Here is a 27,636-nt window from a genome sequence, read left to right on the forward strand (position 1 = left end):
GATCCTCTGGATTGCTTAATATATGATAAATAATGTTTACTGGCCACATGTTTCAGGATTTGGAGTACTCAGGAAGAATCCTTAACAAGGCGATTATGAAAATAACCGATTTCCATAAGTGAAAATGACCATGTTTATTAATGGAGCCACAATTGCCTATTGCCTTCCATCCCATTTATAACCAGCAAGGACAATTGTTTTTGCGTGATTTAGTGTTTACAAAATTACGGTCGCACGGCAAAGCTTACCGTACTAGAGGCTCTGGAAAGAAGCATATGTGGTCCTTTTTGCAGGTAATAAAATGGAAAATCCAATTTGCAATTGCAGAATGCGGCCCTGAGTGATATATGATCTTCATAGCCACATCGGTCAGGGGGTCACCGCTAATCACGGCGCTGGCTGGCTTCCCCTGTGGCCTGGGCCTTCCCACTGAAGAGGGAGCAGCGTGAATCTATGTCTGGGAGCCAGCCAGCGTGTCTGTAGATGCACCACTTTCTAGCTTATTAGATCCTCTTTGTCACAGCGCTTAATCCTGCTGCCTGCTCCTTGTTAGAACACCACCGGAGCGCCGCTCAGGCTTCTAATAAAGGAGCCGGGTGAGGGCACCTAACTAGACGCACCGAAGCGTGCGGCAGTTCGGGGGATTGCATCCTGACAGCGGGGTGAGATGCTTCCTGCATGTTATTACTGGAGAGGGAACCTACCTCCGACAGCTGACAGATGAGCTCTGCTGAGGCAAGGGTAACTTGTTGCTGGGCCAAGATGAGACGGGTGTCATCTTTTCACACAGTATAATGGCCCAGCTTTACTCTAATTATATTAACCCCCTTCTGAAACTGCTGCATCCTGGGCGGGAGACAAATCGCCAGCCGGGAGGGTTACAGCCGCCGCAGCCAGGCAAGGAGGACTGTATTCTCCGCTGGTGACATTAGGTGCAAAAACAAAAGAAGCATGTTCTATTCCGCCAAGCCCGGTTATCACTCTGAAGAGTCAGTGCCCGGCTTGGCTTGTGCAATTTCCATCTCCGTCACCTGCGAAGAGCTGCCAGCTTTAAGGCTGGCCACAGACGTTACACATGGTTTTCACAGTTCTTTGTTACAAAGAAAGCACGGCGTTGACCACAGAGCTATCGTTTGGGGGGGGTTTTCTCCCCCCCCCCCCGGGAACCTGGATCGCTCTTCTCTACTGGCCTCCCAGTCCTGGTAGCCCTGTGAAGACCTAGGACCCTGATCGACTGGCATTGCTCTGTACCAAAATAAACAGACGGTGCTGGGCGAAGGCAGCCCTGCCCCCTGGCCCCTCCCCCTTTAGCTAGAATGCACAGGTGAGTGTGAAGTGAGAGCAACAGAAATGCTCGTGAAGATCTGTCCCATGGTCCTTTGTGTGTACCCCGACTTTCACACTCCTTTTCCTCGAAGGGTATGTATCTAGCTGGATCCAGGTCTCTTACTTAGCAGACGTCGTTAGCAGTCCCCTCTGCCTCTTCTGTCTCCATTGACAGTGCTTAAATAGAGACATTGCTAGGGATTGACAGATCTCCGAGGGGTTAGAGGCTTCAGACAAAAGGGCCCAGAGAACACGGCTGACCTTTTTTGGCATTATTCCCCTAGCTCTGTCTTCCATGTGTGGCAGTCAGGGAGCAAAGAACTTTAGTATGTGATTTTCAGAGGATTACCTCTAAGAAGGCTGCAGGGTTCGTGAGAGGCTGTTAATAAGTTAACAAGAGGCCATGTACATTCCCAAGTGGGTATGTACATTGTAGGTGGTAGGAAGTAGGCTCTTCTTTCCCACAGAAATATGTACCCGGACCTCAGGTTCAAAGATGATCCATTCTAATGTGTTTTCCTCGGAGTATACCTCTGCTTTTGATTCTTGGGGCAACCTTTGGATGTTGGTGGAAGGGAGCTTCCTTCCACCCCTGATACACCCCAGGAAGGTAGTCCTCTTTCTCTTTACCATCCCATGGACATCATTCATCCCTGAGCAAATTTGGAATAGCTGAGGATTGCCTGGAGGGGCAGGCCGTCCTTCCTAGAGCCTTACCCTGGTCAGGGTGCTCTCACAGTGACCCCAGGGCCCTGAAAATACAGCACAGTGAAAAGTGCTCTGTACCTCTTGTTGCCTCCTCTCCTTCTCCCACTCTTCTACCACGCAGTATAGTATCCCTGTGATCCCAGTCTGAACCAAATGTTAAAAGGAAAGCAATCCACTTGAGTTAACTCGTGGTAATGTATAAATGATGGGGAGTCCTAGATGTTCATCAGGTTGAATTGTACCCGTTAGGAATTCAGACTCTATTTTTCAGTAGGATAAACAATTTTGGGGAACAGGGAGGAAAGATCTTTAGGTCAGAGTAGCCACTAATGTAGATCCCTTTGCTTAAGAATTGCTCTGCTTCCCTATGCAATTCATGCTTTTCATGGCTTTTCTTTCTTTCTTTCTTTCTTTCTTTCTTTCTTTCTTTCTTTCTTTCTTTGCCACTTTGGAATATAGATTTTTCCATGATTTATTTTTTGTAGTTGATTTCATGCTGAATGTCAGTGGGCAGGCGTTAGAGGCAGGAAGATATGTAAGCATAATTTGTTTATTGGGTGAATACTTTAAGAGAGGTGATCACCTCTGGTATGTCCAGCCTCAACTTAGTGAATGGTTACACCACGGTTTCTGTTGCCTGGCATGTGGGCCCTTCCCTCAATGACCATGCTTCCTAAGAACAGTGGACAATGTATTCACTGCATTTAGAACAGAACACTTAAGAAATACAGAATTGTTGTTTGGAATTATTTTTAAATGGAAGACTTTTTTTCTGATATTAAATTCATTTTTAGGAAAAGTAGAAATTGGAAAAATAATTATGAGAGAATGATATGGAAGAGAGGACAAGGACGTAGAGTGTAGCAAATGAGTTCCTCAAAGAAGATAAGAATTACAGAGAAATTTAAACAAGACATCAATTTTATCCTGGGAAAACTAAAACCCCTCCCCAAGTGAAGATAAAAACCAAATAGCCCAGTGCCTACAGAGTCACACCGAAGTAAGATACCCAGCTCAGTAGAGAATTTGTGCAACTCTGGGATTTTCATGGTTTAGAGAATAAAGCCCATTAATTTACCAAATGATTTAATATCTGACTAATGATGTTTAACCATTAAGATGAGGAAATTGACAATATTGATAATCTTGGAGAGAAATTTATCTGCTTATTTTTGTACTTAACATCAACAGATTCTAAGGAGCTTTGGAAAGATCATGATGAATTACTCATTCGGTAATATCTGTTTTCTTTAAAAGCATTTTATTAGGTTGTAATTACTTTTATATTGGTCTTCTCTTCCTCCCCCCCGCCCCCGAACAGTTACAAGTTCATATAACAAAAAGAAGACAGATTGAGACTCTCAATTATTTTATTTTAAGAAGAAATATTAATTACATCATCTTCCCAGTAAAAATATTTGTGCATTTCCGAAGCTCAGATCAGCTAGGAAATTATGTGCTTTGTGGTATACTTCCATTCCAGAATGGGTTTTCCTTATCTTGAGTTATCAGTTATGACAAAATTGGCAAGTAGAGTTGCAAAACAGGACAAACATGGTACTTTGGATGTATCTTGGGAAGAATAATTGTTTATATAGCATTGACCTGTAGATTGGGAAAGTCTGCAAAAGGACTTCCTCAGTAGACTTTTAGGGAAAGGCCTTTGGTGAGTCTCCTGCCAGGTAAACTGCATCCATCTCTGCTCTGTGACTGCACTGTCCTAGTCTCTTGCATAGGCAAGTGTGCGATGGAAAGCCTTTTCATACACAGCTTCTTCCACTTTTGAGTATACCAAGCAAACACAAGAAAGCAACTGATTACTAACATGATATTCAAATGGGTGGCACTTGGCACTTGGCTTTTTTATGCTACCTTCCCTAACTCATCCTTGGTTGATTGAGATTGTATAACCTGATAACTTCACCAGACATTGGAGAAAGAATCTGAGATTTGGAGTGAGAGCCTTGGGTTCACATCCCCAATCTTAAGTTTTCCGATCTTGGAGACATTACTTAATTTTGCCATCCATTTTTTCACCTATAAAGTGATGTCAATTACTGACTTTAGGGGATTGCCCAAGAATCAAATGAAGAAGTGCTTATTAAAGGTAATTGGTCAGGCAGCCCCGGTGGCCCAGTGGTTCAGCACTGCCTTCCGCCCAGGGCGTGATCTTGGAGACCTGGGATCAAGTCCCGCGTCGGGCTCCCTACATGAAGCCTGCTTCTCCCTCTGTCTGTGTCTCTGCCTCTCTCTGTCTCTGTGTGTGTGTGTGTGTGTGTGTGTGTGTCTCATGAATTAATAAATAAAATCTTAAAAAAAAAGGTAATTGTTCAACGTATAAGGACACTATAGATGTGAGTTTCTAGCATTACCATGTTAATGAGATTCATTTAGGGCTGAATCTGTGATGTGCCTATGATACTGAGTGATGCAATAGTAATTTTACCTGGGCAGCATTCTTATCTACTTTACTCATGTTCTACTTTGATGACTAGTGGTTTTGATTGGATTATATTTAGATCGGAATGGGATGTACATCGTCTAGTAGAATTTCAGGATGTTCTGAGATGATCATTCCTTTCAATCTTGGATTGTTTTCTTCTCTGTAACAAATACATAGAAAAATAAACCATATGCTGCATTTGCAAAAATCCCTTCCAAGTTTACTTCCCTCTTCCCTTCCTTCCTACTTTCTTGGGCCAGGGTACTTCAGCTAACATTGCTTTCATTTCAGTGAGGACTTGAAGTTACAGATTTTTAAAAAATCAATACAGATGACCCAAGAGATACTTGGGGTTGTACCATAGTTACTGGGTATGACTTCTTAGGCCTGATTTGTGTTGGATGAAATGAACTTCACCCTTTCTTCTTTCCTTCTGTCATTTCAGGAAACTTGGATTTAACTGGCCAGAAGCAAGTGTTCAAAGCAGAGAATAATCCCTGGGTTACCCCAATTGCTGACCAGTTCCAGCTTGGCGTGTCCCATGTTTTTGAATATATCCGTTCTGAGACGTACAAGTAGTAAGTAGACTATGATTCTCTAAAATAGTAGACTCTCATTTTATAGTATTTGTAATTACCTCGTTTAAAAAAACTATCATATGATGTCATATTGGTGGCAGTTAGCTTATAGTATTTTTAAATGTTTTATTAATAACCATGTGTAGTAACTGTCTCTGTTTTTTATAGATTAATTGACATTTTTGAAGGGAATTTATGCCAAATTTGTTTAGAAAAATTTTAAGGTATTAAATTGGTTGAATATTCATGGCGTTCAACGAAATTCATGAGACCCATGAAGATCAGCACATACTTTTTTTCTCCGTGGAATGCAAAGAATAGCAAATGTTATGAACAAAATTGTTAAGTGGTTTATTTATAGAATCAGGAGAGACTAGTAGGAAAGCATCATTCTATTCTTTAGAAGCTCTTACTGTATCTAGCAAGATGATAATCTCCCTAAGAGAAGGAAAGTCAGAAAAAGAGAAGGAGAAATCAGCTAGCTTAAATCACAGCATCAGAATCCCTCAAGCCCTTGCCCTGGATCCAAGGCAGCTTATAGGGTGCCAGCCCCGAAACCTAAGTATCCCCACCTGTTTCTTCCTCGTGGTGTCAGGGTGTCTTCTACCCCCTACTTGCTCTGTTGTTATTACATCTTCTGACATTATTTTCCCTTCATCCCACACTCACCCCCAAATTAAAATGATCATTAATCCCTATGCTTCCATAATCTTTAATTCTGAAATCTAGTCTCCTCTCTTTTAAGCAAATGTAGAAGAGATTTGGGGGGAAAAAATCCATAGTCCAGTTTAATCTGATTTTGTGTGCAGCCCCAACCTTTGAGAATCTAACATCCCAGCTGGTAGAGGGGAGCTCAAGGATCATTAAAGGCTACATTCAGTTAAGGGTTTGCTTTTTTGGAATCAGAACAGAGTCCCCCCCCCCCCCCCCCCCCCCACACACACACACATCAACACAGGCCTCACTGCATCTGTTCAGGGACAGTGGGTGTCAGGATGAACCAACAAAGCAGAATCCCGGCTTGCCAATGGGCAGCTGTGGTTCTGGAGCCACCTCCCATTTACCATGTTCCTGGTCACACATGCAGTACCTGTTATAATCCTATTTCCAACGGGCAGATCACAGAGAAGATGAGCTGTGAAGAACAATGGCGTTTGAACTAAGACATAGCGTATCCTCCTATATGAAAGCAGCTTAAAGCATGGTTTAGGTTTCTTCTAAGATAATACTGTGACATTTGCAATATATCTGAAGACTTACCTTAAGGGTAAAATGAGAGAAGTGTAAGATGTGTTTTATTGTTTCCTGAGCCACATAGTTATGTGCCACTGTATAGTTTCTCCTTTTTTTTTAAAAAAAAGATTTTATTTATTTATTCATGAGAGACACAGAGAGAGAGAGAGCGAGAGAGAGAGGCAGAGACACAGACACAGACACAGAGGGAGAAGAAGCAGGCTCCATGTAGGGAGCCCGACGTGGGACTCAATCCAGGGTCTCCAGGATCATGCCCTGGGCTGAAGGCGGTGCTAAACCGCTGAGCCATCGGGCTGCCTTATAGTTTCTTTAAATATGAGTATAGCTCAGCCTTGGAAATTAGTTCATTATGAAAACGTGTGAAAATTAATTGCAAATTGGCAGCTTATTGTTCATTTTGTTCCTTTTAAATTGTCAATCATTGCTACCATCTACTTTAGATGAGGATCTAATTTTTTTGTTAGTAAATGGGAGTCTCCATAGATCTTGGTTTGTAGGTTATCTTTTTAGAAAATCATTGTATACATTTTAACATACAGAAAACTATACAAACAAGCTTTTATTGACTTAGAACTAGGGAAAATACTCTGTTTTTTATTCTGGCCAACGATCTTTTATCCATTAATTCATAATTTATAGTGTATTAGAATACATTGTGTATAAAAGTGCTTCTAATTTTAGTTTCATTTTAAAAGACTAAGTTGTGAATTTATATTACCTCGCAGTCATTATTAGTCATGCAACTAATCACCATTATATACAAACTATTATATATTATAAACTATTTCTGGTTATTTGAGCAAGGTTAGTATTTTGGATGAATGAGGCTCATTGCTTTGATTGAGTTAATTGGTAGGTTATTTGAAAGAGAATATATGGTGGGACATTTTAATTGGTAACATACTTGTCTGTAGCCCTGTCTCTCTTAACAGCATGTTAGTTTTGAGGATCAGAGTAATCTAAGCAATTTGCCTACTAGCTTCCTTTTTGATTTCCTCATGGAGAGTGATGCTATCTTTTTCACAGTGAGATGACCATTCAAAGGCTTAAGTAAGCATAGGAGAGTCGTTGACCCCTTTACAGGGGAACAGTTAGTACCCTGTTCATTGCTTGTAGAGGAGTCTTTATGAGCCTTTGTGGGGAGGATACACTTGACATGATTTCCTCAAGGGCAGGGACCTTTGGCGAATTCCCCCAGACTTCTCAGGAGGAGAGCGCTAGCCTCTCTCTTTTTCAGTTTTCTGGCCTTGGCTCATCCTCTTGTAGTAGCTGTGCTCACTCCTTTACCAAACAAACTAGCCAAACACGTGGATGATTAATTAAAACAGACAGGAAGTGAGACTCTTAGTCTTAAAAAAAATACACAAAAATGCCACCATCATGTTTCACAGAGCTTTAACATGTGAAGTTTCTCTTTTATATGAATGGCTCTGCGTGACTATAGCCTCATGTAACAAGAACCCAACTTAATTCTTTATAACTCTTTAATTTCTTTAAGCAGCCATTTCCTAGTGAGAGGACATTTAGCTTGAAGCTGTGTATGTGATGATTTTTAAAAAAGCATGGCATTCGCTTTTTTCTGAAAAAGCCAGTTTCTTTCTTCGTTGTTTGTGTGGGCTTTTTTCTTCGGGAGGGGGTGAGGGAGGGAGGGAGGGGGAGGGAGGGAGGGGGAGGTGAGGGAGAGGAGGAGGGAGGGAGGAGGGAGGGAGGGAGGGGGGAGGGAGGGAGGGAGGGAGGAGGGGGGGAGGGGAGGGAGGGGTGAGGGAGGGAGGAGGAAGGATGGAAGTACTGACGTGAAGGAATTCCGAAGTTCATTCAAGTCCTTCCTTCCTTCCTTCCTTCCTTCCTTCCTTCCTTCCTTCCTTCCTTCTTTCTTTTTCATTCACTATCTTTCTTTTCGGTATTCTCTTCTAAAAGGTGCAGTTTCTACTTTCCCTTTCCTTGCCTCTTTTTTCTATAAGCCCCATATACCCCTTCCAATAAAAAAACCTTTTTTTATAGATTGATCTTCAGACTACCATGAAAGCATATTTTAATTTTGCTTTGGCACCTAAATTGCCGATGAATCTCCTTCCCTTTTTTCCTTTTTTCTAACCAAATGACCCATTACCTAAGTGAGATCAGTAAAGAACTTACTGGCATGTTTCCTTTTTGTCCACATCTGTGGTCGACTTTCACAGTGACCTTCATGTTCCAAGCACATCCTCAGAGGCCTTCTGAGTCTAGAGCAGCGACAGGCAGAGAAGATGGATTATCTGATTTTCAGGCTCTAATGGACTTCCAAGAGGGGACGTGGACATTTGAAATAAAACAGTGAAATCAGTGTTCAGGAAGAATTAAAATCCTCTGAGATGATTTAACATGGTGAAGATAGGAACTTGTGCGCTTGAGCACAAGGAGTGTGGGTAGGTATGGCCGGGAGCATGTCGCATGTCGTTATTCAGGTGCTTGTTCTGTTGAGTACACTTTGGGCATTCATCATGTCCTCCTCATCATTTCTCAGGTGGGGCCTACTCTTTGTTCATTTATCATACGTTCAGCAAAGGGAACATATTGGCTGGTGTCATTGCATTGCCCATTCATTATGTTACTCCCTCTGTTCAAGTACAATCATTTGCTCGGGTTGTTGAGGAGCAAACTGTAGAGTGGGTTACCATTTTCAGGCTGTTGCTGAGCTATCTGGTCACCTCTTAACTCTGTATTGGGTGGTGGTTTTCTCCTTGTGTGACCTCTTTTATTTCTGTGAAGCAGAATTATGATAGAATAGTCACCACTTGTTAAGTTTCCAGAAGGTAGATTTTTTTCCCCCTAGGAGGAGAAGTCAGATTAGAGTCAGGATCCTTGACAAGATTCTTTGTGAAAGGGAGTAACTCACACTTTTCACATTTCCATCAAGGAGGGTGGCTAGGAACCGCAAGCCATTTTAAAAGCTGACAAGTTAACTCTTAACAAAAGAAGAGGTTTGACAAATGTTAGGCTGAAAATGTGGTGGTTGAAAGAGGCATTTGGAAAACAGGCATCCTCATGAAGGCTGCAATTTGCGAAGCATGGCAGTCCTAAAGCCTCATTTCCAGGGTGGCATAACTCAGAGGATGCTTCCCTGTCATTCTTCCTGTCCTGTGACTTGCCTTTGTCTCTAGGGAAAGGCGCCACACTCACTTACATTTTTATTTTCTTCTTTAATCTTGAGTGAAGACTGGCCATACTATTATTCATGCCAGTTAGTGGAAACATTTTAACAAAGCAATACTTGGTGGACGTGGGCAGTGATGAGAAAAATGCTGGCAATTTCTTTTCACTGGACATCTAACAAAGTAAGTCATCCTGTTTGATTTGTAAGGAGGGATACTTTTATCTGCTGGTTATTGTTTGTGAACTTATTTGTTCAGTTAAAACTAAGAATTTTTTTTTTCTGTACTGCATGCAAGCCTGCGTATAGTCTGTGGTGGATGTAAAATGAGCTTTATTAAACAACTAGCATATCCTCTAATGGGGACTGAGTCAGTGACCTAGAAGACCCTTGAATAACAGATATATCTGGCCTACCAAAAGGCCAGAGCATTTCAAACCGAGTAGGTGATCTCGTTCATTTTGAGACAGTCCTTTCTAGAAGGAAATCCCATCTAAGAAAACTCTCCAAACCTTATTATTTTCTGCTGAAGTATAAATGGATGCCCAGAACTAGCAGATGGTTTTATAAATATCACAGAAGGATGAAGGAGAGGGTTAAACTTACAGGACCTTTCTAGTACTTAGTGAATTTTACATAGTGACATAGGAAGGCAGGAAAAATGTAGAATTTTCTTTCATTACTGTATCTGAAAATAGCTCAAATTAAGCCAGAGAAAAACAGTATTTCTGGATAGTAGACATGAAAATGAAGAACCAGTTTTTCCCCCCCTGAAGCTTTGGACATGAAAGATTGTTTTTATTGTTAAAAGTTGACTGTGTATTGGGTTCCTGGTAATTTATATTTCCTTTATAGATGTTACATATGTATATTTTGGTTCTTTCTTGAGTTAAAAAATGTATTATCACATTTCCTCTGTAATACAAAAAATACAATTCAAATTTCTGACGTCTCTGGATCTATTTGCATGCAAATATTTTACATTTTACCTAACATTGCTAAGAAACAGCAAAGAGGAAAGGGAAACCCATAAGGTATATTTTGGGTAGTAGTATCATGTTGCGTGTTGACTTTCATTGGTAAAATTACACAGCAATCCTTTTTCTCCCATTTGTATGTTACCAGCACAAGGAGTTGAGACTTATTTATTCCACTGAGTAGATGTAAGTCAGAAATTAAAATCAGGACATAATATCAGCTGTCAATCTTTGGCACAGTCACTCACCTGTTGCTCTGTGTAGCCAAGAGCTGTTCATTACCCTGGTAAATTAATACCTCCCTCTTAAGGTAACAGGAAGAAAACAGAACTTGTGAGGAAGAGTACATAACAATTTTGTCTCCCTTTCAAGTTTTTGGGTAGATTACTTAATGTAATTTACATTTAAAAGGATCTTTGCTTTTCTGCTGTTATGTTAACCTGTTGAGCGCTATTATTCAGGTATACTTCAAAGGTAATTAGTATTTTTCCATTTTCTTTGTGCATGTTCACAATTTTTTCAAAGCATCAAGTTTTTATTTGCCTTTCAAAGCTTTATTTTTCTATAATGTTATAGCTCATGCAAAAGAGGTTGAGTTTTTTAAATGGGAGGTGCTTCCTGTTTGACATTGCCAGCGTACCTGGATTCCAAGAGAGAGTAGAGAACCTACTATATAGGTCTAAGATCAACCCTGCCAGGGTTTAAAAACCAGCTGCAGGGGGCTACCTGGTATTCCTGAAGGTATCTAGGAAACCTCATCTTATAGATATCCTTGCATGTTTTTTACTCTGACTTAGATATACATGCAGACTTGGAGAAACTTCCCTCTCATATCCATGCTTACTGTGGTCCTCCATTGGGGTCACGCTGCTGCTACACTATGCTGGCCTGCCAGCTCTCTGGGGATGGGCCCCGTCAGGTTTAACCAATGAGCAGAAGCTCTGTCCATCCTTCTGCATTTTATTCAGGGACTAGTGTGCTTCTCATTAAAAAAAATGTGAATACATTTAGAATAAATGGGAAAAAACCCACAACTTTCACATCAAAAGGAGAAGAGTGATGTTAATTCTGAACCTCATTCTTTTACATAATATGATTTTAAAGAGCAGAATAATCATGTCCTCCCTCCCCACCCCTTCTCTCAACTTGTATGTTGACTGTCAAGCTTGCATTAAGCCTGTCTTGTATAGCTGGACTATAATGTTCATTGTGATTTGTTACAGTATCAATTTAAGGTAAATAGAATATAGATAATTTTTTCTTCTTGACACAAGAAAATCAACATAGGCTAGAGTCAGCCTGCCCTCTAAAAAGGAAATGTGTCAGGTTACTTCCTCTTCAAGAGCTACTAAGAGTTCCATTTTTAGATGATATTCACTTGATAGAATCATATTGAACTATTGAGTATTGATCTCCTCAATGAAATGAAATTGATCAGCCCTGCATATTGACAATTTTTTTAAACTCCCAGTAATCTTAAAGTTCAATGCTTGATGCCTTCTCTCCAGCTAAGATGAGTTATTGCCTGCATTTGCAGTTTTTATTTGAGAGATAAATTAATAAGTGGCACTTCTTTAATAAAAGAAACCCTGTAATTTCTATTTTCTACATAGTGATATCTTGTTTTATCACATACTTCCTATTTATTAAGATCTGGTCTCTTATTCTGGTAGAGAATTATTGGAGGGTTTTGAGGGGTTTTTAATTTTTGGCACTTCATGGTTCTTCTATATTGTCAGGTATTCTGGCTTAGAATGTATATTATGAAAGGAGTTTCAGTCAGCTTTATCAAATAAAAAGCTCAGCTGTGAGTTCTGTTCATAGGCATTTGTTGGTGTTCCATTTTACTTGTCAACCACTAAGGAAACAACATTTCATACTTTATCCAGTTGTGTTTGTATATTATTTCACAGGTATTTTTAAGATTCATGGTATAAAAAGTTTGCAGTCAGGAAATGCTATTACCACTATGATAGTTAAATTTTTTTTTACTGTCTTTTTTTTTTAATTTTTTTTTTATTATTTATGATAATCACAGAGAGAGAGAGAGGCAAAGACACAGGCAGAGGGAGAAGCAGGCTCCATGCACCGGGAGCCCGACGTGGGACTCGATCCCAGGTCTCCAGGATTGTGCCCTGGGCCAAAGGCAGGCACTAAACCGCTGCGCCACCCAGGGATCCCGATAGTTAATTTTTAAGTAGTCTCACTTGGAACACAGGCTGTTCCGCCACCTTCAGATTGTACATACTTTTGATTCTCCATCCACTTAGCTAATGTATATTTAAAGAAAAATAATCACTGAGATTTTGGTTGTTTTATATGTCAGGTTTATCAGTAAGCACATGGCTTTTTCTTTTCCTTCCTGCTGATACCTAGTTTTGTCCAATTTTGGCTGTCTAAGCCACCTAGCAGAAATGTATTCTGTTACAGTTCTAGAATTCTGAAAGTCTGGTAGTCTGACATCAGGGGGTCAGTGGAGTTGGTTTTATTCCGACAAAAAGATCTGTTCCAGGCCGTTCTCCTTGGCCTGCAGATGGCCGTTTCCTCCATGTGTCTCTACACGTTACTTCCATGCTTGTGCATCATTGTTTACATCCAATTTTTATAGGGACATGAACGTAGTCATGTTCTGAGGTACTGGGAGATGAAGGCTTCAGCAAATGAGTTTGAGAGCAGATAGAGATACAGTTAAACCTATAACACTGTGGTTACTCAGATGCCCAGAAATAGTATCCAGTCCTCTCCATTTGTTGCATCTCTCTACTCTTTTCCTCCACAGCCCCTGTAACTTCATGATAGGCATGTTTTCTTTATTAGTGAGTAGGTTTAAATGACCCTGTAAGGCTTGATCCACTCCCCTCCCCCAGGCCTCTCCTAATATGCTTGGCTTTTCGACTTAGATGTTCCTCCAAAGTATGCAGATTGACTCTTGCTTGATTTTAGGGACACGGGATAGGCTTTGTTTCTGGCAGAGGACTTTTTTTTTTTTTTTTTTTTTTTTCCTAGTCTTTTAACAGTGGACCACGTTAAAACAGAAACTGGTTAGGATTTAAAGGGCACTTGGGAATGAAAGGCACCTGTCAAAGCCCCCTGCTGTAGTCATATTTGGCTAGAGAATTCAAGAAGGGAGGGTTACAGGGAGCACCAACTGCTGGACTCCATGCTATTTTGTCCACAAGAATCTTCTGGAAGGAATAAGAGACAAGAGGGCCTTTGTGCCTCGTGTCTGCTTCCTGCCATGGGACCCACACTAGTAGGTCAGGGATCTTCTCCCTGGAACTTTGTGATTCTGATTTGTAGCTATTGGCATCTTACTCCATAAAGCGTCGAGATTTCCTGTCTTATCATAAGAGTTCCCAGTTACCACATCTGGAGCTGTATAACTTTCATTTTTCTTACCTTATCTTCGGAGATCTCTAAAGTTTTAATCGGTAAGATTGAGACTACTAAGAACAGGGCAGAGAATTCTGTTCTCATGTAATTAAAGCTGGTTTGCTTTCCCAGCAGAGAGAGAGAGAGAGAAAGAGAGAGATCACAGATGGAGTGCGTATTTTCATGTGGTGTTCTGTGGCATAAAGACACAGGCATACTGTGCTGTGAAGCTCTGAGGAAAAAGAAGGGAAAGAAGCTGTTCTACTGGTCCTAGAGTTGGGCTCTGGTCTCAGCTGTTGGTGGCACACGGCCTCTTCACACCCACGCTCAGCTTCCCCATCTCAAAGGGAGTGATTCCAACTAGCTCATCTCAAAGTTGCCCCAGTAATGATTTCTAATTCTGATTTTTTTTTTCTGGGATACGTGTTTTATTATCTATATTAGTTCATTATTTTTTTAAAATTTAACCTAATTCCCGAATTTGCCCACATACAGATTTACTTCATTGATTTTTTTTTTAAGGCAACGAAAGATGATGATGACCCTGAATATAAATTGTCACAGAAAAATGGATAGAAGATAAAATTACCAGATCAACCTTTTTATTCTATATTTTATGGAATACTTAATATATGTTTGGCAGTAACTTATTCGTACACATGAATTCCTGACACTTTCGATTCTTCAGACTTATTAATCAGTGTAGTCAGCACCAGAACAATTTTATGAGACTTACCAGTCATCAAAAATTTATTATCAGATAAATCAAAGAAACAACGAGCATCTTAATAGGGTAGAGAAAGTGGCATGTAAAGGATCGTTTAAGACTGTGCTTTTTGTTGGTTGTGTGTTATATTTACAACCGGTATCAGAGAACTTACTCATAATTTCATGCAAAGGGTCAGCTGGGTGATGGTTATCTTCTTAGGTGAAACCTCTTCTCTTTGTTTTTCTCCAGTAGGATGTTTTGGGTCTAACTGGAAGACTGAAGAATAGGAAACTTCATATTCGAATGTGACGCATATAGCATTCATTGTAAAATAGGATCTACATTTTCTTTGGAATTCTGTTACAATTGTCCCTCAAAGTTAAGAATTATCGAGCTTAGTCCTTTCCTCTGGGATGAGATTGCTAAGCTTGACTCTTTGACATGGCATGCGGAGACAGTGGTAGATTGCCTCTGTTGTGGATGGGCTCCGTGTCTACCTTCTGAGCAATGAGACACAGCCTTCTGTCTCCTATACCCTTGGCACTGTTTTCCCATTTTGAAGGTATCACAAAAGACTTGAATCTCCATCATGTGAGATGAGCTGTTTGGACGGGAGTTTTTCTATCACCTGAGCCCTGTACTGTTACTAGACTCTCACTAGTTTCTAGGATGGAAGGATCATGGCAGTGGGCCAAGGAAGGGCTAATCTGGCACCGTGGAGCTTCTAGACAGATCCACTGAGAATGGACCCAAAGGACAAAAGCTGGGTTATGTCCCATCAGAGATGGAACCTGCTTGCTACCTCACATCTCCTTAAGTGCTGCTTTCTCAGCCTGGAATGTTCCTTCTTCCCATATTTACGTGTTGAAAGCCAAGTATTCTTCAAGTTATCAAATATGGCTTTCTATTTGCCCATATTCTCCAAAACCCTTTTATCTTCTTTGTTTAGAGCCTTTACTTCTTCTTCACGATTTCAATAATAATAGTGATCAGTTCTTGAGTATTGATCATGTGACAGACATGTGCTAAACTCATTACAAATGCTATTTATCATTTTATAACACAGTATTTATTTCTGTGAATACTACCTTTATTTGGTGTGTAAAGGGAGCTGAGTACATGTTTTGTTTTGTTTTTTTTCCCCTTAAGAGGCTGTAATCTTTTTGAGAGCAATACTCAAGATTCCTGCAAGCCTGGACTTTGCATGTGGCATGACCTCCATGTCTTATATAAATGACCTGTCTCATGCAGCAGAGCCTCTGAGAGGTTGCCTTGATTTCTGGAAGAAATTTAAAAAGAAAAAAACAGATATTCTGGCATCTAGAATGGACCAAGTTACAGGGGTTTTTTTTGTTTTTGCTATGTGTGGTAAACAGTAGTCGAAACATTAAAATGCATTCTCAGTGTATAGTATTAAGTGAAGACTATGCCCTTACACTAGTCTTTTCCTTTGTATAGATCTCTATTTTTAACCACACTACTTCCATATTAGAAATGAAGTCACTATGGGGCACTTGGGTGGCTCAGCCAGTTGAGCATCTGCCTTCAGCTCAGCTCATGATCCCGGGGTCCTGTGATCAAGCCCCACATCAACCTCCCTGCTCACCAGGGAGTCTGCTTCTCCCTCTGCCCTTACCCCTGTTAATGCTTTTCTCTCTCTCTAATAAATAAATAAAATATTTTTAAAAAATCATTTTTTAACCACAAATAAATGAATTGTGTTTGAAAGTGAGCCCTTCCTGTCTGTGAATCCATAGGCACCATAGTCATATTGTGTGGCTTCTCTTTGTCTGTCAAGGGAGGTGTTTCATGGTGTCTGGAGTGTGTGGTTATATTCTAAATGTTTGGACTATTTCTGAGAGAGACACACTTGTACCGGTATGGGTGATTATCTCTAGGGAAGGAAACTGGATGACTAAAGGCTGGAAGGGCAGGACATAATGTCCTCACTGTTTACCCTTTGTACCTGTTGAATATTCTATTTTGTACCTATGTTTACTATTTAATATAATGTTTAAAAACCAAAGAACCGTAGGGCCCTTGAAGTTAAGAAACCACAAAGAATGTACCCGTATGTAGGCATACCTCGTTTTATTGGACTTTGCTTTATTGTGCTTCCCAGATGATGCATTTTTTTTACACATTGAAGGTTTATAGCAGCGAGCTGTGTCAAGTGAGTCTGTTGGTGTCATTTTTCCAATAGTGTTTGCTCACTTCTTATCTTTGTGTTACGTTTTGGTTAATTCTCAAAGTATTTCAAGCATTTTCATTGCTGTATGTTTCTTTTTTAAAAAAAATTTTTTTTAAAAGATTTTATTTATTCATGAGAGAGACAGAGAGAGAAGCAGAGGGAGAAGTAGGCAGGGTGCCTGATGCAGGACTTGATCCTGGGACTCCAGGATCACGACCTGAGCCAAAGGCAGGTGCTCAGCCACTAAGCCATCCAGGTGTCCCCATTATTTTATATTTCTTACAGCGATCTGTGGTCAGGATCTTTGATGTTGCTAGTGTAATTGTTTGGGTTACCACAAATCGTGCTCAAGTAAGACAGGAAACTTAATTGGTGGGTGTTGTTTGTTTTGGCTGTTCCACCGACTGGCCATTGTCCTCTCTCCTGCTCCTCAGCCTCCCATCCCTGAGCCACAACTGCAGATGGGGTGGAAATAGCTAGAATTAGAAGCGGAATCTGAAGATGGGCCTGAATTATTACAATCTCATGATACAACTTGAACAGAGGAGTTGCTTCTTATGGATGAGCAAAGAAAGTGGTTTTTTGAGGGGGAATCTGGTGAAGATGCTCTAAAGATTGTTGAAGGGACAACAAAGGATTTAAAATATTAGATAAACTTAGTGGATAGAGAAGTTGCAGGGTTTGAGAGGATTGATTTAATTTTTGAAAATAGTTCTCCTGTGGGTACAGTGCTCAAACAGCATCATGTGAAACAGAAACGTTGTTTGAGAAAGGAGGATGCAGTTGAAGTGGCTTCATTACTCTCTCTCTCTCTCTCTCTCTCTCTTTTAAGGTTCTATTTATTTATTTGAGAGAGAGTGTGTGTGTGAGTGTGCACAAGCAGGGGAAGATGGAGAGAGAGCATCTCAAGTAGGCTCAGTGCTGAGTACGGAGCCCAACACAGGACTCGATTCCACAACCCTGAGATCATGACCTGAGCCAAAATTATGAGTCGGTGCTTAGCTGACTGAGACACCCAGGTACCCCTATTGCTGTCTTATTCTAAGAAATTGCCATAGTCACTCCAATATTGCGCAGCCACCACCTGATTGACCAGTCAGCAGCCATCAGTGTTGGAGCAAGACCCTCCACCAGCCAAAACATGATGACTTGCTGAAAGCTCACCTGTTGGTCAGCACTTTTTAAGCAAAAATATGTATTTAGACATAGTACTGTAGCACACTTAATAAACTATAGTAAAACGTCAACATAACTTTTACATATGCTGGGAGACCAAAAACTTCATGTGCCTCACTTTATTGAAATAAATAAATTTTTGCTTTATGGTGGAGGTTTGGACCCAAACCCTCAGTATGTCTGAGGAACTTATGTCTTAATTGGTTTTGTCTCCTGGGATGGCTCTTTTCATTCATTGGACGAGATTGAGTGGAAGCCTTCTTACCAGGTACACTGTTTAATCAGGTGTACCCAAAACCTTCTTAAAGTATCCAGAATCTTAGAAAGATACTTTATAAATGAGAGCTTGAAAGAAGGTTTCTCACTTAATGTAGCAATTATGCCTAGTCTCGGCTTAAGTACTGTGAAATCTTAGGGTTTTTATAATATGTCTCATATAAAATCAGGCTTTCCTGTATCCTCAGAAGAATCTGTACCAAAAGATGATCATTTACAGAGGTAACCGTAGACTAAGGGAGAAAAAAACACCAAAATGTTTTTTTGTGTAGAATATTTTTAAATAGGGGTATTTTCCCACCTAAGAGTTTAAGTGATTAAAAAGTAAGTTTTTCTATATTTGAAAGGTCATGAGGGTTTGAAAAGAGGAAGAATGGGTGTTGGAAGAGTTCACTGTGTATGAGAGGATGAGATTGAGCTTGAGGTTCCCATACAAGAGAGAGGGATTTTTTTGTTTTAATTTTTCTCTCAATTTTTTTGGCTGTAAGCTAAGATGACATGTGCGTTTCAGACTGTTTATGTGAGATTATGAGCATTTTTAATCTGTTCTTGTGCATTCTCAATAGAAACTGTGTGAGTGGTGATCTTTTAATAGACTATGTCTTGCAACTAGTGAATATTTTGGTACTAAATTCTAGATAATTCCTAAGGAATGTAAATTTTGTTAATAACAATTTTTGTTTTGAAATACTTAAAATCTTGGAACTGTATTTTTTTTTTTTTTTTTTTTAGTTTTCTGAAGCAGACTTCTTTATTTTTATAAGTTTAATTACCTAGATCAACAAGGAAAATACTGGTTGTTACATTGATGGAACAAAAATATTCTTTATTATTTCTATACTGAAACGTGGTTAGAAAAAGAAATCATGGCATACGGGAAAATGCTCCTTCAAGACCACCATGTGAATACATTATACAGAACGACTTTGGTTTTATTGTGGTTGAAATGCTAAAAATCTTGAGCAGTTTTTACTAGAAAAATTCAGAATATGATTAAGTCCAGTATCCTCTCCTACTTACTCCATTTCTTTTATTCATGGACTAACATCCAGGTGGATTTGTAGTGAGGGAAGTTGCCTCCATGACACTGAGGAGAGAGAGAATTGGCATTCATTGACTTCCTTGCTATGGTTGAGGCCCTGATGGGTTCCTAATAGACTTCATCTCCTATCATTTCATGACTCCATGAGACCTAGGTATTCACCTGGCTTTCATATGAGAAGCCACAGAACTGCAGATGAAGTAAAATGACCAGGGTTTACCAGAGTGGTAGAGCTAGACATCAAGCTCCATCAGTCTTATTCAGAAGCACTATAATCTTGTATTCTACTTGCTTTTGAGTAATGTCTAGGAAGAAAAAGAGGAAACATTGAGATTACGTTGATATTCTCATAGGGGCGTTCATGTGTGATGCTTCATGGTACAGTCATAAACGTTTGGCTTCTGTGATTCTTAAATCAAGCCCAGCCCCCCTGTAGGGCCATCTTCCCATCCTGCGGTTGAAGGCACAGCTAACAACATGCAGGTGTCCTGAAAGCCTGTCTTCCTCCTCCTACCCTGATTCTGATCAAACATCCATCCATCCGCCTGTGTGTGTGGTCCAAAAACCAAGTCCATTTCCTCACCAGCTACCACCCTCTGGTTCAGTGGGTATGCATTCTTCCACTGTGGGCTACACATTTATATTGTTTCATAGTTGGACTTTAGTCAGTTGATACATATTCAGAGGCCTCTCTCTACTGTACTTTATATTATTTATCTCTTTGGGCATCAATGAAGACTCCTGCCTTCCTCAGCTCATACCAGTGACTGAAATCAGATCAGGGAGCACCTGGGTGGTTTCTGCCTTTGGCTCAGGTTGTGATACTGGGGTCCTGGGATCAAGTCCCGCATCAGGTTCCCCGGAGGGAACCTGCTTCTCCCTCTGCCTATGTCTCTGCCTCTCTCTGTGTTTCTCTCATGAATGAATAAATAAAATCAAGAAAGAAAGAAAGAAAAAGAAAGAAAGAGAAAAAGAAAGAGAGAGAGAAAGAAAGAGAGAGAGAAAGAAAGAGAGAAAGAAAGAGAAAGAAAGAAGAAAAGAAAAGAAAGAAAAGAAATCAGATCGTCTAGGACAGTCCCTCCCAAGTTTTCCACATGATTTCTTGTTGGTGTCTTAGTTTTCTTGTTAGCCCTGGTCCTAGTCAACAAAGTCAACAAAGAACTGACTTTTCTCCAAGGAGTCTTGGTTCTCTTAAGTGGAAAACAACATTAGAACATAAAAACTGAGTACAGAAGTACATATTTTCTGCACAAGCATCAAGGGTAGATAGAGTGACAGGAGATCTGTCAGCCACTTGAAGTGACAAAGCATAAAGATTACCTATATTCAGAGGAGCATGGATTCTTGTTGATGGGTCCAGTTTACCTGAATCATTAGGTGTGTTTTGGCTTTATTATTGGAGTTTATTAATCAGTTCCCCCTTTGGCAAGTTATACATACTAAATCATGTGTGTTTATGTGATTAGTGATCCCACATTTGTATGTCTTCATTGTCTTTTCTTTCTGGCCCTGGTCTCACATGTTCTGGAATTAACTGCTAAATGTTTAAGTTTAGGAAATCTTGTCACTGTCCCCAGAGCACCTAACAAGAAAAATAAATAGTAACTTCCTTCTAGGTTTTATACTAAAGAAACCAAAAGTGGAGGCCACTCAGTAATACAAAGGTGTAGATCACCTAGTTTCTAGATAGAATCCCATTTGGGTTAAGAGATAGTAACCCTGAAGCAAGGAAAACGTACCAGTTCAACTTTTTGGAGTTACGTGTGTTCCCTCTTCGTTCGTCTTTTAGCACAAATAGTTTTGACCCTTATGTTCAATTTCCTAATGACATTTGGCTTGTTCTCCATCCCATTCAGGTTTTTGCTCAGATGTCATCATAACAAAACACTCACCTCTCTATCTAAAACAGATCCTACCACCTAGCCCTGCCTGTATTTTATCTGTTCTCTTAAAGAATGGAGATTCTCTCAGGAACTGAGACTCCTCTTTTGTGCACTGCTGTGTCGCTAGGAGCCTCAGACAGTGCCTGGCACCTGCTCAGCTCTCAAAATACTTGATGAATGAGAGTTGTTGTTCTTTCAAGTATACGTTGTAGCCTGCAGGTTCAGCGCTTCTGCTTGAGGAACATTTTTAAAAACCTTCTGTCGTGCATCCATTACACATTTTTAAGTGTTTCCCTTTTTCTTCTCGTGTCTGAGTTGCTAAGATTTCGTGATATTATTAGTGTCGCTTCCATCACCATAAATGTTTCTCTAATGTTTCCAAGGCTGCAGCCTTCCCTAGCCAGCTCTTCCCCATCAAATCTAGTAGCTCTTTTTAGCTAGGCTTTGAAAGAAACCCCACACATGGAATTTTAGAGGGTAACATGGAAAAAAAAAATACCAGAGCCATTAAAGGAGGGTAATTGACCTAGACTCAGCCTGTTTTTGTTCCTGTTTTTGAATCACCCAGCCTCCGCCCTCTAACAGATACCTCTGTGGGAATTGCGGAGGAACCTGGCTATTGGTCGCTGAGCAGCACCCCACGGTGCAGATGTGACTGTCATCCTCCATCATGATGTGTGAGTGAATCTGTAGAAGGTGAATTGGCAGGCTTTGAGCTAGAGTCATTGCTTAGAAATAAATAGCAAAGCAGAGGGGAGGGAATTGGAGGTAGTTCTTCCTCCCTCCTCCCCCCGAGCCCTCAAAATAAGATTCGTTGACAAGTCAGAAAAACCACTTAGAGCTCAGGCTCTGAACCTAAAAACCTAGATGTGAAAGGGTATAGGGAATCCCTCACTAGTCACTCAGCTTTGAGGGAACCAGAGCATTCCTCATCAGCTGCACTGAGGAGCCGTATTCCGCAATAGGTTGCCTGCTACTTGCTGATCTCCCTCACTTGACCCATTGAACCCATTGAACTTAGGAGCTGCCCAACAAGGGTGAGGAGTGGGGATGCTTAAAAAAATATTTGGCTTGTCTGCCTACAGAAGGCTCCTGTCAATACACTGCTTTCAAATTTGATACTAAGTTTTCTCACAGATTGCATTAATTTTGTATATCTCAAACAGGTCAAATTTTTTGTGTATCTCCAGGTCAAATTTTTATTGTTAACAAGAGACTAAAGATGACATTTTTTGCCTTGCATTTTTCCTAGGATATGGCAAAAATGTGACTTCATTTTAGTTATGTGCACCACCAAAAAAAAAAAAAAAAGAAAAAAGAAAAAAAAGAGTCCATGAATACATGGAAGAATCGTAACCACCCTATTTACATCACACTCAAATGCCTGCTTTTGAAAAACCAATGTAGCTGCGTCCATTACAAAAGAGAACTAGAGGCTGTCCAGCAGCCAGGTTCACGCAGCCTCTGGGCTCGGAGCCTCGCCAGCTTCTGCAGGTGCACACTTGTGCCAGTGGAACCTGGAGACTCTAGAGACGCGTTTCCAAGAACTCAAAGGGCTTCTGAATACCCCCAAAGGAAATGTAAAGAGCAGTGCAATATCTCTTGGTAGTTCTGGGAGGGAACCCAGGAAGAGGAGGGCTTAGTCACAAGCATCAAGCAGGTGTAGCTCTGAAGAATAAGTGAGGTCCAGGAAGCATGCAAGAGACCAGGGAGTATGAGCACTGGCTCTGAAGGCGGGCTCCCTGGGTTCAAATCTCATTCCTAACCTTTTGCTAGGTCTGTGACATTGGGCCAATTCGAATCTTTTAAAAATTTAACATCTTGATTGAAGAGCAGTTATCATACAATAAACTACACATGTAAGGTATAGAATTTAATACATTTTGCCATGGGTATATACTTGTAAATTAGTCCCCAGAATCAGGACAGTGAACCTATTTGTCATACCCAAAAGTTTGCTTGTACCCCTGTCTTAACTCCCTCTTGCCCCTCACTCCTTTTACCCCATCTCCAGGCAACCAACCACTGGTCTTCCTAACTTTACTATTTGTGTTTTGTAAAGTCTTCTATATAGACGTATGATGTGTGCCCTTTTTAAAAAGCTGGCTCTTGTATGTTAGTAAATTGAACACCAATAAAAAATTAAAAAAAAAACTGAAAACAAAACAAAACAAAACAAAACAAAAAACAAAACAACAAAAAAAAAACCTTTGAAAATGTAAAAAAAATAAAATAAAAAAAAATAAAAAGCTGGCTCTTTTCATTCAGCATCATGATTTTGAGATTAGTTGTTGCATGTGGCAATAGTTCATTTCTTTTTACTGCTCAGTAGTCCATTGAGTGGGTATACCACAATTCGTTTGTCCAGCTGCCTATTGGAGGATGCTTGGGTGGTTTGCAGTTTGGGAGTATTACAAATAAAGTTTTGATGAGCTTTTGTGTGCAAGTCTTTGATTGGGCATGTGCTCTCCTTATTCCTGTGTAGTGGAACAGATGAATCATATGGTAAGTGTAGATTTACCTTAAGTAACTGCCAAACTGTTTTCAAAGTGATAGTATCATTTTATATACCAAAGGGTGGTGTCTGATCCCAGTCACTCCATATCCTCATCAACCCTTGCTGTGGCCAGTTTGTTTGTTTACTTTTATCCATTCCAGTAGGTTCCCATTATAGTGATGAATGGTGATGTTGAGCATTAGACATCCCTGTATCTTCTTTAGTGAAATTTTTGTTCAGATTTTTCGTTTTTTAATAGTTCATTATATTGCTTTGAGATTCTTTATATGTTTTAGATACAAATCCTTTATTGGTTGTATACTTTGCAGAGCTTTTCTACTTTTCTGTGATTTGTCTTTTTATCCTCCTAGCAGTGTCTTTTGAAAAATAAAACTAATTTTTTTAAGTCTAGTTAATTAATTTGTTCTTTTATGAATTGTGCTTTTGGTGTCATATTTAAGTATTCTTTGCCTAATCTAAGTTAATAAGATTTTCTCCTTTGTTTTAGTCCAGAAGACTTATAATTTTAGGTTTTGCATTTAGGACTATAATGTATTTTGAATTAATCTCTTATATGGTGTGAGATGTGGATCAAAGTTTATATTTTTGCATTTGAATACCCAGTATTTTCTGCATTTGGGTGCACCCATACCATTTGGGTGCATATTGGTTGATTGTGTTTTCTGTATGGTTACTGATTTTCTGTCTACTTACCCTGTTAACTATGGAGAGAGGAATATAAGTCTCTGACTATAATTATGAATTTGTCTATTTCTCTTTTCAGTTCTATCAGTTTTGTTTCATGTAGTTTCAGGTCCTGTAATTAGATTTATAAATATTTAGGATTGTTTATGTCCTCTTGATTGACCTTTTTCATTATGAAGTGAGTTTATTTAGCCATAATAATATTCTGGCCAGAAATCAGCTTTGTCAAATAATAATGTAGCTATTCCATCTTTATTTTGATTAATATTATCATGATATATCATTTTCCTTTTTTTTAAATGTATTTATATCTATATATTTAAAGTGGGTTTCTTATGGGCAGCATATAGTTTAGACCCATTTTTTTTCATCTCCGTTGACAGTCTCTTTTAATTGGGGTATGTTAATCATTTACACTTAATGTAACTAGCAACATAGATAGGTTTGAATCTGCCCCCTTAGTGTGTATTTTTTTGTCCTATCCCATCTGTTTTTTCCCACTTTTATTTTTTTGTGCCTTTGGATTATATATTTTTTAGGACATCATTGGGTCTCCTTTGTTGCTTTATTACCTATAATCTTTCAGTCTTTAATTTTAGGGTGTGCTTTAGTGTTTGTAATTTACATCTTCACAGCGTTTCACAGTGACATATCACTTCACATAGAGTGGGAAAACTTTACATTACTGTACTTTGATCTTTCATCTCCTAGGCTTTATGCTTCTTGCCATTCATTTTACTTCAGTGTTCCGAACTCCACATTACATTTCTATCTATCAGTGAAATATCTTTATAGCAATCTAAATAGAAATAAAGCATTTTGTTACATCTACCAATTTTAGTGCTCTCCATTCCTTTGTATAGGTCCTTCTATCTAGTATGATTTTCCTTTTATTGGACGTGCTTCCTTTAGCTTTTCTTACCATGTGGATTTGCCAGGTACACATTTTTTCACATCTCATATATCTCTAAAACTCTTTATTCCACATTATTATTTGAATGATATTTTTACTGGTGTACAATCTTGGATGGACCATTTCTGTCTCTCAGTGCTTCAAAGGTTTATTCCACTGTCTCTTACTTGAATTGTTCCTGACAAGAAATCTGCTGTACTTCTTATGTTCCTTTGTATGTTGCCCTCACCAGTGCCCCCAGCGTGGCCGCTTTTAAGATTGTCTCCTTAGCACTGGTTTTGAGCAGTTTGGTCTTAATATATCTTTGTGTGGTTTTCCTTACTTTCTTTGGTACTTGGGGTTTGCTAAGCTTATTGGATTGGTAGGTTTATGGTTTTTACCATATCTAAAAATTTTCAGCCATTATTTTTACAGATATTTTTTACTAAGCATGCTACCTCCCCATCCTAGTCTCCTATACTTGCCTCTCTTCAGGACTCTGTTTCTGCGTGTTTTAGCCCCTTGTATGTGTTCCACAACTAACTTACGTTCTGCTCATTTGCTTAATCTTGTTTTCTCTCTGAGTGTCATTTTAGATCTTTTTTTTATTACTTTGAATTAAGATTCCATAATTATCTTATACATTATAGTCTTCATCTCATGATAATTTGAATCTTTTTTATATCTTAGAAAAGTCAGAATACTAATTAACTCTTGTGGAAAGGGAGGAGGTACCAGGGAGAGTGGACCAACCTTGTGCTCATTCTCATCCTGGGTAATGGTTACAGAATTGTTAATTTTTAAATTCTTGTTAAATGAACTTACATAGTTAAATGAACTTGGATTTTATGCACTTTTTGGTAACCGTTCTATTTCCGCAGTTTAAAAACTGTTTTAAATTACTTCAAAATATAGTGGTTTGGTTTTACATTCTATTGGACTAAAGTCCAATGGCAAAAAGGACTAGAAAAAATGACCTTTACAGATACATTATTAGTAATAACATTTTCATTGTTTCTGAATGATTATTACAGTATAAAGCAAAGAGTAATTATGGTAATGTCATTAGGGACTAATATTTTCAGCAAAAGAGAAAGACAAAAAAATTAGAGAACTTAAAGCCTATAATCATAAATTAGAATTGAAAATTAATAGTAAGAACTCCTCTTACTGTTCCCTCCTTAGTTGGCAGACGAGTGTCTAGTTAAAAGAGGGGTCCTGGGAAGACTTAGCCAAAAGAAAGATCAACTGTAGCTGTTGATCTTTTTTTCCCTTTAAAAAAAAATTTTTTTTTTGTTCTGTCCATCAAAGAAACCTAGAAAAAAAAAATACCAACACAGTTAGCAGTACTGCTCTTGGCTCTGAATTGTTGCCTTTAAATACCATTTCCCTCTAAAAGAACTCTGGGATCTTAAAAAAAATAAAAAGGCTAATTCCACGTCTTTTATCAGGAGAATATACAGCTGAGCTGTAGTACCCTGTCAATGTAGAAAGCAAGGAAGCCATGAGAGATTGTGCCAGAAGCAGTTGAACTGCTAGGTTGAAGAGGCAGAGCCACTGGCCAAATTTGGGACAGTTTTGTATCAATAAGGATAATAACTAGAGTTTATTGAGACATTTAAATGTTTTTAGAAAATCTCATTTAAATAAGATGTAAATTTTTTTCTTTTGATAATCAGGAAATTTGAATACTGGATATTTGATGATATTAAAGAATTTTTAGGTTTGGTCATAGATGGTGATTATATATTAAAATAATATAATTTCTCCCATTTGCCTCAGAATAATGTGGTAGAGTTGAAAGGGGGAAGTAGAAGTGAAAATGAGTGAAATAGAACATGCCCTGAGTAGATAGGTTTTGGAGCTGGATGGGTGGTGGGTACATGGGGATTTACTTTATTCTCTTGACTCTTGAGTATGGGTAGAATTTTTCCAAATAAAGTTGAAAATACTCTAAATAAAAGAGAGATGAGTGCCTATATCATAGAATTTGTTGTGGAGATAGTTCCTGCTAAGCTCTATATTACATTACTTGACCTTAAAAAAGAAAATAAAAATAGCTCAGATCCCATGTCCTTCACCCCAGTTCCCCCCCCCCCCCCCCCCCCCCCCCCCCCAGCTATAAAAGATTCTTTCATTTCCGTCCACAGTTTGGAGCTAAAAGATCCCTGCAGAGCTATCCATGGTGCTGACCAGTGCTGACCAACAGAACATGGGAGAAAAGGGGGCAGTCAAGGCAGGAGGGAATGAAAGATAAGTTTGATTTTATATACCCTGAATTTGAGGTTTCTGAATAACCCTAAATGGAGAGAAATCTATTAGGGAAGAGGTTTTATGGTCCTAGAATTTAGGAAGCCAATTCAGGCTGGAGCTACAGTTGATCTTTCTTTTGGCTAAGTCTTCCCCAGACCCCTTTCTTTTAACTAGATACTGGTCTGCCAACTAAGGAAGGAAATTTCATCATAAATACATATAAT

At 39.3% G+C, this 27,636-nt stretch overlaps 1 protein-coding gene across 6 annotated transcripts in view; it reads left to right on the forward strand.

The window, feature by feature from the left end:
* RSU1 (Ras suppressor protein 1) overlaps positions 1–27,636 on the forward strand; it is a 249,259-nt gene that overhangs the window by 104,901 nt on the left and 116,722 nt on the right. For all 6 annotated transcript variants that reach the window (XR_005355280.1, XM_038530008.1, XM_038530006.1 and 3 more), the window contains one exon: positions 4,923–5,055. Coding sequence is in view for 5 of the 6 variants with exons in the window: in XM_038530008.1 (XP_038385936.1) it covers positions 4,923–5,055 (133 nt within the window). In the remaining variant the exon portion in view is untranslated. The remainder of the gene's footprint in view (positions 1–4,922; positions 5,056–27,636) is intronic.

The sequence above is a fragment of the Canis lupus genome, chromosome 2 (assembly GCF_011100685.1).
Source record: "Canis lupus familiaris isolate Mischka breed German Shepherd chromosome 2, alternate assembly UU_Cfam_GSD_1.0, whole genome shotgun sequence".
NCBI lineage: Eukaryota > Metazoa > Chordata > Mammalia > Carnivora > Canidae > Canis > Canis lupus.